This window comes from Pogoniulus pusillus, chromosome 7, assembly GCF_015220805.1.
Source record: "Pogoniulus pusillus isolate bPogPus1 chromosome 7, bPogPus1.pri, whole genome shotgun sequence".
Lineage (NCBI taxonomy): Eukaryota > Metazoa > Chordata > Aves > Piciformes > Lybiidae > Pogoniulus > Pogoniulus pusillus.
Genome location: NC_087270.1, coordinates 6,944,568 through 6,959,389, shown reverse-complemented (window position 1 = coordinate 6,959,389; position 14,822 = coordinate 6,944,568). Strand labels below are relative to the sequence as shown.

General features: G+C 45.2%; 1 protein-coding gene across 1 annotated transcript; it reads right to left on the bottom strand.

Annotated features, from left to right (window-relative positions):
• Positions 1–2,287: 2,287 nt before the first annotated feature.
• Positions 2,288–9,439, bottom strand: LOC135176646 (opsin-5-like). Its single transcript, XM_064145791.1, has 4 exons — positions 9,122–9,439; positions 5,560–5,853; positions 4,001–4,332; positions 2,288–2,761 (listed from the first exon to the last, which is right to left on the bottom strand). The coding sequence occupies exons 1-4, from the start codon at positions 9,192–9,194 to the stop codon at positions 2,414–2,416; spliced, it is 1,047 nt and encodes a 348-aa protein (XP_064001861.1). The 5' UTR covers positions 9,195–9,439; the 3' UTR covers positions 2,288–2,413.
• Positions 9,440–14,822: the final 5,383 nt, after the last annotated feature.

The following is a 14,822-nucleotide window of genomic DNA, read 5'->3' as shown; positions in this document are numbered from 1 at the left end:
TGGTTAGTTTAATAAGATGTCTTGTGGGGTGGCATCGCTTTCATATTACATACTCTTTAAAAGCATTTACAAGTGGGGGTGGCTGTGTTCATTTTTTCACAGGAAGCTCACATTCCATGGCATCAATGTGCATCTCATCGTTCCATTCCCAACTGTAGTTAGCAGATGAGAATACAGATTTGACTGTTTATTTTCAAAATCTAGCAGCTGAGCACAGGAAAGCAAAAAACTGACCAAAAAAATATTAAGTTTCATTTCCCTCTCAGGTTATTTTTTTAAATGAAAACAATCTGACAATTGACATTCACCACAATTAGTCCCTTTCCAGCATGTGATATATTCTCCACCTGCTGATACACTCCTCCAAACCCTCTGTTGTCCTTTTTTCATTTCCCTCTGTCATCTCTTCCTTCTCCCTACAAACACACTTGCATTACACTCTCTTGCCTCTTCCCAAATGTTTTCCTTCAGCTTCCTGCTCCCTTCTTGGTTACTAATGTTTTCTCCTGCTTTCTGCTTTCCCCTTCTCTTTTCCCATTTTCCTGTGCCATGGGCTGTCAGAGATGATTGTTCCCCAGAGGATGCTTCACCTCTTTGTATTAGGATGGAAGACTGAGTGCAGACTCATTCCTTATGGAGGATCTATGCATGACAACCCAGGACAAAATATCACTGTGAAGACCAATTCAGGAATTTTCCACAGCTTTTTATGAATAAAACCCTGCCAGTAGCAGGAGTTCAAGACAGTTTCCTAACCCACAGCTTCCTAATCTGTGCCTCACTATATGGTACAGCTCATGTCTCATTTGATTTGTTCTTCTGTAATCCATGCTCCTCAGAAATTCTTATAGCCACAGAAGTGTTCAGACCCATCTTTTAGTCCTATTCTTGGTCTCAGCTGCAGCTTATAAAATGAAGCTAATTTTGTGGGTTCCAGTGTGGTACAAGTTTTCAAGGTCTGGAAGCCCATTGATTATTGTTTCAGAGTGTTGGTTAAAATCTGTGCCAGCTCTGTGTGATTTAACTCGTCATCACCAAACCTAATGCAAAGATAGATGTGGTCAGCTGAGCAAGCACTGGAAGCACAGACTGCTGCAGCTGTCAAGCCATATATTGTACATTCCAAACCCTGAAGAGATACTTCCATGTCCTTTAAAATCACAGGCTGTAAGTCACAGAGAACATTAAACTGTAGGAGCACCTCATTTACACCTCAGAATCTCTTTTGTTAAAACTGGCTAGCAGAATGATAATGTGGTTCTACCTGTGCTTTAAACTCAATGACCAAGCTCTCTTCTCAGTTGCAGGGGTGTCAGTGCTTTAGCCAGTGAGGAGCTCAGTTTCTCAGGAGCTCCCACTGAAGTGATCAGAGCTAGGACCACATCTGCAGGATGACTTCCTGCCAGACAGGTTAGCTAGGGGATGTCTTCTGGCATGCAGTACAGAGCATTCCTCCAGGAAACAGCTGTCATGGTAGTGGAGCTGTTACACCTCAGCAAGCAACAATAGAAGTGCACAGTTCCTTTTGCCAAGCAGTTCCTTCACGTCTCATTGTGCTGTGTGTGATGTATAGGAGACATCCTTTGCTGACTGCCACATTCCTACCTAACCTCTTCCAACTGAGACTGCTTGACTCCTTGTCTCAGGCTTGTGTTTTAAGGAGTTGGAACTGTACCTTTGATGGAGAAGGAACTGTAGATGTCTGTAAGAATTTCTGATAGCAGCCACTTGACCATCTTTTCCTGGCAGTGAATATTTCATGCTGCCTGTAGGGTTTTCTGTCAGTACTGCTGGAAAGCTGCACTCTCAGCTGTGCTTATTCTGTAACCCTTTGTGTTCAACTAGTGGGTTTCTCCCATGCTTGTTTTACTCATATATCCAAGAGTTTGCAGAAAGATTACATTAAAAAGCCTAAAGTATTTAAAAAAAACCCCAAACCAGACACAAAAAAACACCAGAAACCAAACAACAAAGCCACAAGACAATAAATCCTCTTTAAAATATAGTTGTTTCCCTGGAAATAGGTTTAGAATCCTCTTTTAATTATAGTTGTTTCCCTGGAAATAGGTTTAGAATCCTCTTTTAGTTACAGTTGTTTCCCTGGAAATAGGTTTAGAATCCACTTTTAATTATAGTTGTTTCCCTGGATATAGGTTTGGTTTACATGGTTTTGTACTTCATACATAGATCTATTTCCTTTAAAGTGGGAAACCTTGGGGGAAAAAAAAGAAAGCTTTGTGGTTGTTGTTGTGTAGCTTAAAGACAATACTTGAAAGCTGCTTAAAAATAGATGCTTAACCCTCTGTATTTGGTATAAGATATGCAGTAACAACCCCGCATGCTGCATCCCTAAACATGTAGACCCAGGAGTGGCCCTGAGTTTTGACCTATGTTGGGAACTCCTGGCTGCATTTCAGCGCATTGCAGCTCCCTGGTTCTCCTCCCTAGCAGCCGAAGAGAGGCGCACGTTATCCCTCCCACTCCACATCATCGAGAAGGGGTTTTCAGCAGAGCGGTCGGTGCTGAAGAAAGGGACTCTCCAGCCACAGCAGCATCGCAGCTGTTTCATTTCACGTCGGAAAGTTTTGCTGAAGACGTAGTAAATGAAAGGGTTGTAGGCTGTGGAAGATTTGGCAAACAGACAGGGCAGCAGTGTAACAATGGGCTGTAGGGAATTGCTGGAGTTAAATATGGACCAGAAGCTGGCTGCTGCGTACGGTGTCCATGAGCTCAGGAACCCGACTGAGATGAGCACAGCCATCTGCAAGGGAAACAGGGCTTCAGTTCTGAGCTTGCACTGATAGGGCCTGTGTGCTGGTTTGAAGCAGGGTAGAATGTTTTGGTGAGAAGAACTAGATCATAGGCTGTGAAAGGAAAACAGTGGTGATGTCTGCTCCCCTCAGAGTCTTGCTGAAGAAGAAATGAAAACATTAGATAACACTCTGGCCATTTTTTCACTCACTCTGCCTTGGGCTGCTGACTGAGCTGCATCTCTCTAACACACCCTCCACTCACCTTTGCTTCTCAACCTCTTGGCTGAACCTCCATTCTTCTTTAGGACTGGGGTAAGGTTGAGAGGGGCAGGGGGAAGGTGCAGGGGTGGTTGAGAGCCCCTCCTGGGGACTCAGGTTTCTGGGAGGGCTGTTGTGTTTCTGTATTACCTTTTACCTTGTATATTTCTGTATATAATTGTCTATACTGTAAATATCTGCTTGTATATTGTGCTAGCTGTAAATAAATAGCTTCATTTATATTCCCAGAGCCAACTGAGACTAGTCTGGGTGATTTCTAAAGTGTGGGGGGACAGGGAACACCCAAACCATCACAGCCTGATCCTGAGGCACATGGTGTGTGGATGAAACCACATCTGAAAAAGCTGGCCTAACTGAAACTACATTCTTGCTGTATTATGACATGAGCAAAGGTAACACTGAACAGTGCATATATCCCCTTCTGGCTGCAATATGCCATAGAAGACACTGCCCAACCAGATGCTGTCACCTATCTATAGACTGGCCTATGGAAAGCTTGGGTCAGTTATGCCTTTCCATGTGAAATGAGCAACTGAAGTGCTTATTTGAAGAAGTGTTAATTAGAAAATCCTCTTTTTGTACAGGATTTCTGTGTAGCTCTCACTCAGAATAGGCATTCAGTCAACTAAAAACTGTCTCTGCCCCAGCTACAGGAAGAGATTCCTGTATGAAGGATTGGAAAACTCTGTCAGCAAAAATCTTGGATGCAACTCCCTAAAATTTTAGCAAGCTGCACTGTACTTATGATATGTTAACCTGTCCAAGCTCCTGAAATATCAAGATTTTCAGGAGACCTCTGCTCCTCTGAGGAATGCAGAGCATGGGTGACACTCAAAGCACATCTGCATTTTTGGTCAGTACGAGACAAAAGCAATGAAAGGTCATCGTGAGCCGTGCATGAGCACAGCTGGATTTCAACAGGCTCCTCATTACTGCAGACTTTTGTCATCATCACTGGGATAACTCACCAATGTCAGCTTCTTCTCCAGTTTAGCTGCATTAGGGATCCTGTCAATATTCTGGATCTCTTGGTATGCTTTATGAACCTTCCAGGCAATTCCCAAGTAACAGGCAACAATGGTCAGTGCAGGCAGAGCTGTGCACAGGAGGAACATGCTCAGGATGAATGAAAAGCCATTGGAGGAGTTGTGAAACTTGCTCCAGGCTATAGTACAAGAGATGCCAAACGGCTCAGGGCCATAGTAGCCCCAGCCTACCAAGGGCAGAATGGCCCAGAACAAGGAGTAGAGCCAGATGAAAATAATCAAGATACGAACAGTGTTCTTGGTGATTTTGTTACCTGCAAGAAAGAGGAAGGGCAAATATATGTTATGGGAAGTTTCTGCCAAAAGTTCTCCTTAAACAGAAGACTAGTGGCTACAACTGTCTACAGCTGTCTACAACTACCTGAGGGGAGGTTGTAGCCAGGGGGAGGTTGCTCTCTTCTCTCAGGTGGCCAGCACCAGAACGAGAGGACACAGCCTCAGGCTGTGCCAGGGGAAATTTAGGCTGGAGGTGAGGAGAAAGTTCTTCCCTGAGAGAGTCATTGGACACTGGAATGGGCTGCCCGGGGAGGTGGAGGAGTCGCCGTCCCTGGGGCTGTTCAAGGCAGGATTGGACGTGGCACTTGGTGCCATGGTCTAGCCTTGATCTCTGTGGTAAAGGGTTGGACTTGATGATCTATGAGGTCTCTTCCAACCTTGGTGATACTGTGATACTGTGATACTGTGAAATATTCCTGGGCTGCTGCTATAGTTCCCTATTATTTTATTCTTGAGAAATGCAACAGAGGGTGTCCAGGGATGAGGGAAGACCTGAGTGCAACCCTCAGTGCTGATCTATAGTAGGTCAGGGAGCTTTAGAAGATCAAGATGACCAAAAATGTAACAAGTTCTCAGCCCAGGAGTGCCAGGAGAATAATCCTTCCTCTCAAATTCCAGTATGCCTGCTTGTACACAAACAGGAAGGCTGGACAATGTGGTCCAACTGGGCTCCTCTTCTCAAGTAGTTTCATTTGTTATTAGAAGTGAGAATCATAGAATCAACCAGGTTGGAAGAGACCTCCAAGATCATCCAGTCCAACCTAGCACCCAGCCCTAGCCAGTCAACCAGACCATGGCACTAAGTGCCTCATCCAGGCTTTTCTTCAACACCTCCAGGGATGGTGACTCCACCACCTCCCTGGGCAGCCCTTTCCAATGCCAATCACTCTCTGGGAAGAACTTCCTCCTAACATCCAGCCTAGACTTCCCCTGGCACAACTTGAGACTGTGTCCCCTTGTTCTACTGCTGGTTGCCTGAGAGAAGAGGCCACCCCCACCTGGCTACAGCCTCCCTTCAGGTTCATTGTTTAACAAAGAATTTAATCAGATTCTTCTAGGAACATTAGGGAGTGATATTAGACTACAAGTTGAGGCTTATTCCTAGCATCATTGAACTGCTCCTCTGCCATGTTCCAGAAGGTACTTCTCTGACTCTCATAGCCCAAGTGCACCACTACAGGGTTACCAGGAATGTATTTGCTTACTGTTAGATTTGGAAGTATTGGTCACAAGGAATCGAATCACGGCCATGGCGCACAGGGTCATCATACTGCAGACACCAAAAAGGAAACCCAACAGGGCATAATATATGCAGGATGCATCTCCTCCCAGCCAAGCGTGATTCCAGGCAGATGCAATGGCCAGAGGGTACATGCTGATTGCCATTCCAATATCTGCTACTGCTAAGTTGACTGTAAGCAGCTCTGGTGACTTCAGGAGGGAAGAGCGTTTCACAGCTGTGGCAAGGACGGCTGAATTTCCAAGCACTGTCAGGATGGCTGAAAGACAAGAGTCAGCACAGACAATAATATCAGATAGTGAGCACACTTGTGGAAACCACTGACTATACAAAGGATGTGGAAAACGACAGTTGTTAGCCTGGGACTAACTTCCAGAAGACAGGACAGATGGGGAGACTAGGCAGAATTCAGCACCTCCCAGGCCAACGCTGTGCTGATGCTCTGAAAACACACCGGTGGGTATCTGCTCTGTCCTGCTATCAAACCTTGTTCTTCAGCTTAAAGCAAGGAAAACATTGGCATTTCTGAGAGCTGACACACGGCTTAGCATCCACTGTTTCAGCCAGCTCTTGGATTTCAATTCCTGCCTCCCTGCCAGGCAGGAATTTCCCAGTCAGGATGTGTTTCCAGCACAGACTTGCTAGAGCAAATCTCCTTCCATTTTCTCTTCACAGCCTTCTGCTGCATGAGCCAGTCTTACCAACCAGAGGGAGTTTCCTCCTGTGAATAGTAGGCCATATCTCATCCCTTCATGTCATCACACTATATAGGTCTTCACTTCTTTGTCACATCTCCCTTTCCATGCATTATATCACACCTACTCTCCTGCAGGCCTTTTCTGATGTGAGTAGCCCACACTCCTTTCCCCTCTCTCTCACTGTATCTTGCACAACATGCTATCGAGTAAAACAGACCTACAAGCCTTCATTTTCCCCTGGATATATCCCCACTTCTCCTTCCCACTGAAGACCTTCATCTGTCCTGCCTGCTTGTCCTATTTGCCCATCTAGTGCCTTCCCAAAGCCTGCCTTCTTTGCAATGTATCTTCCACTGAAGGCCCCACACAGGCCTCTTGGGCTCTGAGCTGCCTTGACAGTCAACATGCTGGCCAGGCATTTTAGGGTCCTTGCTGCTCAAGCATCAAAATAACTGTGTCCAGTTCATACTGTGTCCAGTTCTGGGCCCCTCAATTCAAGAAAGATGTTGAGGTGCTGGAACATGTCCAGAGAAGGGTGACAAAGCTGGTGAGGGGCCTGGAACACAAACCCTATGAGGAGAGGCTGAGGGAGCTGGAGTTGTTTAGCCTGGAGAAGAGGAGGCTCAGGGGTGACCTCATTGCTGTCTACAACTACCTGAAGGGAGGTTGTAGCCAGGTGGGGATTGGTCTCCTCTCCCAGGCAACCAGCAACAGAACAAGGGGACACAGTCTCAAGTTGTGCCGGGGGAAGTCTAGGCTGGATGTTAGGAGGAAGTTGTTGGCAGAGAGAGTGATTGGCATTGGAATGGGCTGCCCAGGGAGGTGGTGGAGTCACCATCCCTGGAGGTGTTGAAGAAAAGCCTGGCTGAGGCACTTAGTGCCATGGTCTAGTTGACTGGCTAGGGCTGGGTGCTAGGCTGGCCTGGATGATCTTGGAGGTCTCTTCCAACCTGGTTGATTCTGTGATTCTATGATTGATTCTATGTGCCACAGTTCAGATACCCACACTGTCCTGGTGGTCTGAGACAGACTATCTATGGTCTGCTTACCCAGAGGCAAGCAACAGCCCAGAGAATGCTTTGCAAAAGAACCTGTAGGACACTATTCAGATATGCCATAGAGCTTCAAAGTGTTCATGACAACAGTCCCAAAATTACCCACAGTGAACAGTTAGTTTCCTTTTAACTGAACATTGTGCTGGAGCTACATTTTGATCAAAGGTTTTACTAAGAAGGTGTCCTCTAAAGTCAGAAATTAACTAGAGAAACTGAAAGAGCTTCTGTCAAGTTTCCTTGTCTCTGTGAAAGCAGAAAAGTTGCATTTGCTTACAGACATTCCATAATAAAATGCCTGCAGAGGTCTTAATAAAGGCACGTGCAACAAAATATAGAGTAAATACATTGGCATCAATCAAAAAATGGGCAGAGAGGTCAAGAGAAAGCCTTAAGAGCTACAAATCTGAGATGCTCACATCCTTCATTCATTTCCTAATCAGATATGTTTACTTGGCACTTTTGGATATGCTCAAAGAGTTCTCTGAGCTCTCAGTCATATGTCTGCACTGACAGGGATGCCCACAGCGGTGTGGCATAGGACCACCTGCTGACAGGTAGCAATCTGTGGTTCGGTGGGAAGAGCACTCTCCTGCCAAATGACAGTCACACACTGAGGTACCCTCAGGCTTCAGGAGGAAAAAGAACCTATTTAACTTTCTTTTGTGCGAGCTCTAAACACTGCACAAGAGGTGGGAAGTCAGTCTTTCCATCAGGGTGGACCTCCAGACCCACTCTTTGTTTTTCTTTGACATATGCTACTCCACTCCAACCTGCTACCCATGAGGCTGCTGGATGGCATGGGGCAAAACAGTGAACTGCATCCATGTATTTGCTTTTGTGTGAGAAAACTGCTGGTATCCTGAGTTGCATTAAAAGCAAACCCTTCATTGTTCTGCAGACAGTGACTTTTCTCACGCCGAGTTGTGTTCTCTGGTGTCAGCACAACTGAAGGGACAGCACAGTGCAGTGTAGGGCAACATGTACAGGAACAGAGATCCAAAATGCTAAAGCCCAGCATTGCTGCCCAAAGCCTCTCTATTAAAGCACACCAAAACCTGTGCTTGCCTTTCTTAAATGCATCTCACTCTGGGTTTCCACATGAGCTGAAGGGAGGAAGGTACTTGCATCTTAGCAAAATGCAGTTGGACTGCACAGCTAAACCAATTCAGCTCCTCTCTAAATCTGCCCCAACAGTAAACAAATCACCTGGGTACATGCAACAAACAGACAAGGAAGAGACTGCTTTGCTAAAGCCATGCTGGAGCAGACTTGTGTACAAGCCCAACGTATTTCACTGTGAATCTGCCTTCATCAGGGCAAACCAGGCCACCATAAAATACAGTAAGTGCTATTTGGAAACTCTCTGCTGTTTTATACCAATTTATCCCACCAAGGCACAAGTGTTCCTCAGGCACAATGAGCAGATCAAAGTTGCTCTCCCCTGATCAGTCTCATCTCTCAGTTCACAGAGATGAAATGCCATGATAAGCAGCAGGCAGCTTATTTGAAATATTTGAGATGGCACAGAGACGAATTTCTGCTGGCAAGTCTTCAGCACTGAAATGAAAGATTGCAAATCTGAGAGCAGAGATTAATTCTGCATCCAACTGAGTCAAAGGCAAGAAGCAGGAGCCTATGTGGAAACAGATTTTCTGTCATTTCCCACCAGCTTCCTCTAGAGCTGCTGGTGCTGATTACAGCACAGACAGGGCATCTCTGCTGTGTCTGCTCTTAGGCTTGAAGCAAACAAGCAGGCTATGGAGGCAGAACTTACCTATGATCAGAAGAAAGACCCCAGCTCCGTAATCCACTGCTGGGTGAAGTTTGGAAATATATTGCTCCTCCATTGTCCCTTGTGGAAGTGGGTAAAAGTTTCAAATCAAAGGTGAAGTGACCATAGGAGCAAAGAGACCCTTTCTCATGGTCTGCTGCTGCAGATATGAACCAGGCAGTGTGAAGGGACCCTTCTGCTTCCTCCACTCTCCCTCCCTCTCTTGTGGCAGAGAAGCCTGAAGTGAGAGAAAAGCTCTCTCCCTGGGGAGACAGAGTGAAAGCCAGGCAGAACCACTGCCACAGTGATCCTGCCTGCCTGCCTGCCTGGCAGAGTATCTCTCCACCCACGCCCTCCTCTCACACCACTCTGTTCCTTGGCTTGTCAACCTCACAATGCAAATCCCCTCAGACTGTCACTGTTGAGCTAAAACAATTGTTGTTTAAACATCAGCAGCCCTGGGAAACAAAACTGGGATGAGGGATTCAGCAGGATAAGGAAGGCTGGGAGTTTTGTCTTCCAGCTCTATGGCTGCGTATGGGAAACACAAGGTTGAGGTGGGAGTATCTCTGTGTTTAAGTAGAAGAGGAAAACTGTTTTGCTGCAAGACTTCAAAAAGGTCAGTGTCACATCACTGAAGGCAGGATCCTTGGAGCTGCTCCAGTGCAGAACTGGAGGATGTTCAGTCTGGTGTGCACAGCTGCAGATCACCACAGCAGAATCAAGCTCTGAGTTCACTCTAGTGACACTCCAATGTTTTCACCTGGCAAACAACCACAGCACCCCCTCACAACCAGGTTTAGCTTCTCCTTGCAATATCTGAGCCTACAATCATGACAATGCACTTTCAGACCTTATAAGCATGTGTTCAAGCTTATCTATCAACTTACACACAAGGGTCTAGATTTTGGTGCACACAATTTGCAATGCCATTAACTTGCCTTTTAGCTTAGGCAGCCATACCATACAGATGCCATCTGACTCTCAAGTTTGGTGCTGAAGAGAGCTCTTGCTCCAAAAGCTGCAATGTATTTTGCAATCAACAGCTATGCATGACAACAACAACAACTCTGGAGCAGTAATGGTGGTTCAAAGTGAACCAATCTCACAGAAGTGCTGCTCGGTGTATAACTAACGCTTCAGAGAAACAAAGCTCCTGTATCTAGGACCATGACCAAAATTCCTCTATCTAGGGCCATTGGACATCCCCACTGCCAGCATGCTGGGTGTTAGGAGTTTTGTTCTCAGCAAATTTGCCTCCACCCTTGAACAGCAAACTTAGGTACCACATTCAGCACTAATCCTGCTGTCACAGGCACAAGATTTATTTCTCAAGAAGACTGAGTATTACTAAGAGTTAAGTGGTCTCATCAGTCTGCAGCAATGCTTTAGTTCCCAAATTCTGCTGCCAAGATGCAGGCAGAGGACAGTAGAAAGTGAATTTCTTTTTTTTTTCCATCAGAAAATAGAAACTGTAGCTCATAGAATTATCAGAGTGAATAATTCAAGAGATGTTACATTCAAATGATTTCCATCCTCAGAAAGCACTTCCCTGTGCTAAGCTACCTCTTGGCTCAGGCTGGCTTATGTGTAGTCAGCTCAAGTGTTTCTGAAAAATTCCTCCAACCCATTCCATGTAGCTCCAAATTCATAGAAGCACAATGGAGCTTGCATATATTCATGGCACAAATAAGTACTAGCAAGTGGAACAGTCCACTGGTTCTTCTCCAGAGGCTAGAACATTCTGATTCAATCACAGAAATTGCTGTCCTGAAAATTTTTAACATGTATGACTAAAAGACTGTGAGGTTTCTGTTTATATAGCTAGGAAGGCTGAGGCTACTTACCAGCTAGAGGCTACCTCTGATAAGGCAGAGGGAAGGAAAAAACAGGCAGGAGGAACTTTGACTCTTATCTGGGTGAAGAGACAACAATGCTCCAAACCTTTACCAATGCCCATGTCAGGGAGGTTGGAACTTGATGAGCTTTGAGGTCCCTTCCAACCTAAACCATTCCATTAGAGACTGTTTCATGTTCCCTGCTTGGAAATCCTACTTGTATGGTTCTGTTGCCTGTTCTTTAGAAACAGCTTTTCATGAAGATTTTAGAGTTGTTTTTTCAGGTGTGCAGTGAAAATTACAGATGCTCCCCTCTTGGCTCTCTAATGTCTGCAGAAGATGCTTTCTAAACACTCAGATGTGCAGCAGCACCACTGCATGCTCTGAAATATTAGGGATATGATACTTGCAGCTGTCAGACTCTCGAGCTGCTTTGGTATCAGGGTGACACCAGCAGAAATGTGATAACATAATCTCTACATCACCAGGAACTGCTCTGCTGTGTGTAAGCTTTATTTGAACTGGAATGACTTAGACAGTTGGCTTGGTAGGAGAAAGAGAGATGTTGAGGTGCTGGAACATGTCCAGAGAAGGGCAACAAAGCTGGTGAGGGGCCTGGAACACAAACCCTATGAGGAGAGGCTGAGGGAGCTGGGGGTGTGCAGCCTGGAGAAGAGGAGGCTCAGGGGGGACCTCATTGCTGTCTACAACTACCTGAAGGGAGGCTGTAGCCAGGTGGGGGGTGGCCTCTTCTCCCAGGCAACAAGCAATAGAACAAGGGGACACAGTCTCAAGTTGTGCCAGGGTAGGTCTAGGCTGGATGTTAGGAGGAAGTTCTTCCCAGAGAGTGATTGGCATTGGAATGGGCTGCCCAGGGAGGTGGTGGAGGCACCATCCCTGGAGGTGTTCAAGAAAAGCCTGGCTGAGGCACTTAGTGCCATGGTCTGGTTGACTGGCTAGGGCTGGGTGCTAGGTTGGACTGGAGGATCTTGGAGGTCTCTTCCAACCTGGTTGATTCTATGATTCTATGATTCTAAAACAGCATACAGTAGTAAGGAAACACTGAAGCTAGAAGTCACCTCTGAAGATCATCTAGTTCAAGTCTGCTACTGAGAACGTGAGGAGGTACAGTAGATTGCTCAAGACTGTTGGTTGGGCTTTGCATATCTACAAGGATGGGGACTCCACAACAAGTGGAGCTTCTCTGTGGAGAACTTATTAGATGTTCAGTGCAGATGTCCCTCATCAAGTGTCCCTTGGCAACAGATACTCACCTCAATGTGGTTGTGGTTACTTGTTGCAATACTTCTGAAGTCTTGTGTGTATAAGCAAGTGAGTATCAGTCTAATGCAGAAGGTAGGATATATACATTTTTAATTCTAAAAGGAAGTTCTTATACCAGAAAAAGTAAAGATATGATGTACTAAAAACATGCCTACTAATGAGAGTCTTGATCGCTTGAACAAATGAAGTATTGATTTGGGAACTGGGCTAGCTGACTTTTAAAGGTCCCTTTCAACCCAAAATGTTCTATGATTCTATGGAATCAATGTAGTCTGGTCAAGAACAAGAGGTTGCCATTTTATCCTATGTGGGGAAGAAATGTGTGCTTGGACCAGCAACATGCACAGTAAATGTGTGACAGAAAGTAGAAGAATGTTGTATTCTGATAACGAAACCAGAACAGTGCACACAAATCCATAAAATTGGTAAAACTAAACCACAGAGATGCTGCAACTTGACTGTTCTCCTTGTTGAAGTCACAGATGGGCTACTTTGAAGCCAGCTAGAATGTTTTGGTGAGAAGGACTAGATCACAGGCTGTGAAAGGGAAACAATGGTGATGTCTACTTCACTCATAGGCTTGCTGAGGGGTAAAGAACAAGACTGTAAATATAGGTAAGACATTTGGTCACTGCCTGGGCTTTGAGCTGCATTTTTTTCTCTCTCTAACCTAACCTGCTGTCTTTGACTAATCCACTTGCTTCCTAACCCTCTGGCCAACTCACCAATCTTGCTTGGGCATAAGGCAAGATCTGGGGTGGGGTAGAGAGGAGTTGGAGAGAGTGGAAGGGCAGATGGGAGCCCCTCCTGGGGATTCAGGTTTCTGGGAGGGCTGTTGTGTTTCTGTATTACCTTTCACCTTGTATATTTCTGTCTATAACTGTATATACTGTAAATACCTGCTTGTGTATTGTGCTAAGCTGTAAATATAAGCTTCATTCAATTTCCAGAGCTGGCTGAGTCTAGTCTGGGTGATTTCCAAAGTGCGTGTGGGGGTAATACCCAAACCATCACAACAGACCAGTTGCAGGCACTGTTTTGTGCTGGGCCAACTAGTGCTGTTCTAAGTTACTGTTCTCAGGCACAGGTCAGTTAAGACAGGCCCAGGACCTTTCCCAGTTAGGCAGTGAGGTCATCAGTTCTGAAGACAAAGAGACACTGTTTATATATATGGTACAGATATTACCCACAGGCTTTGCTCTTACCCTGGGCACCAATATTTATCTGAGAAATAGATTGTTGAGGTGCCATCATTAGATGAGAAGTGACTGTTTTAAAAGATTGTTAGTGCTCAAATAGAGCTTCTGACAGAGCAAAATCCCTGGAAATTTTTCTAGCTTGTGCTATGTAGTCAGCTCACCTGGCATCACCCAATCCGAGACAGACCTCCTGCTTAGAACCATAGAATCAACCAGGTTGGAAGAGATCTCCAGGATCATCCAGTCCAACCTAGCACCCAGCCCTAGCCAGTCAACTAGACCATGGCACTAAGTGCCTCATCTAGGCTTTGCCTGAACACCTCCAGGTGCCTCCACCACCTCCCTGGGCAGCCCATTCCAATGCCAATCACTCTCTCTGCCAACAACTTCCTCCTAACATCCAGCCTAGACTTTCCCTGGCACAACTTGAGACTGTGTTCCCTTGTTCTATTGCTGGTTGCCTGGCAGAAGAGGCCACCCTCACTTGTTGCATGCTCTGTCCTCTCACTACTGAAGTAAGACATGAAACTTCTTCAGGCAAGCAAAGATAAACCAGAGTCAAGCTTAAAACGTTTTGCTGAGAATTTAATTACTCTCCTGAGACTCCACTGGCTACATAAGGGGCCTCTTCCAACTTCTGTGGGCACCTTAGATTACACTATGTGGATGTTTCACGCTGGTTTAGATGGCATTTTATTTCTTGTGAAACCCTGAACTTAGCATTCAAGTGGGGTAGGATTACATCAACACTTCAGTTACGAAATAGAAGAAAATAAAATCAATGATTAAAACCAGAAGAGTTGACTGATCCCACAGCCAGTGCATTATTCATATGTCATTTAACAACAGCAAGTTGTCTCCAGCATTATCCTTCTGCAAGTCAGATCAGTCTAGATTATCTGCCTACAACCAAAGCACAGTCAAAGTTTATACATCTTGACAGACTCAATTTTGGGAGATCACAGTTCAGATTTTGTGTGTGTGTGTGTGTGTGTGTGTGAAATTTCCCTTCCATTTAAGAAAGTACTCTTTAAACCAAAGAGATAGAAGAAAGTGCTACCCACTCACTTCTTAAAAGTTATGTGAAACTTTGAATATTAAAATGAACTCAGCATCAAAAGATATGTGTATATTTGTTGTAAATATATACATGTATCTAAACCAAGTTCCTGTTGCTGATGTAAAAAAGGGCTATGAATCTATGGCCACATCTCCAAGAGAATTCATGTCTATTAAAAACCAGTTCTGTATCATTTAGAAGAGGATGCTCTGACCAGATCTGCTCTTCTGTGACAGCTGGGATCTCAAACTGAGCAGAGTACTGCAAACAGTCTATTGGAACAGTCTTGTTTGGGCACTTTCTCCTTGCTTTCAAAGGAGTCT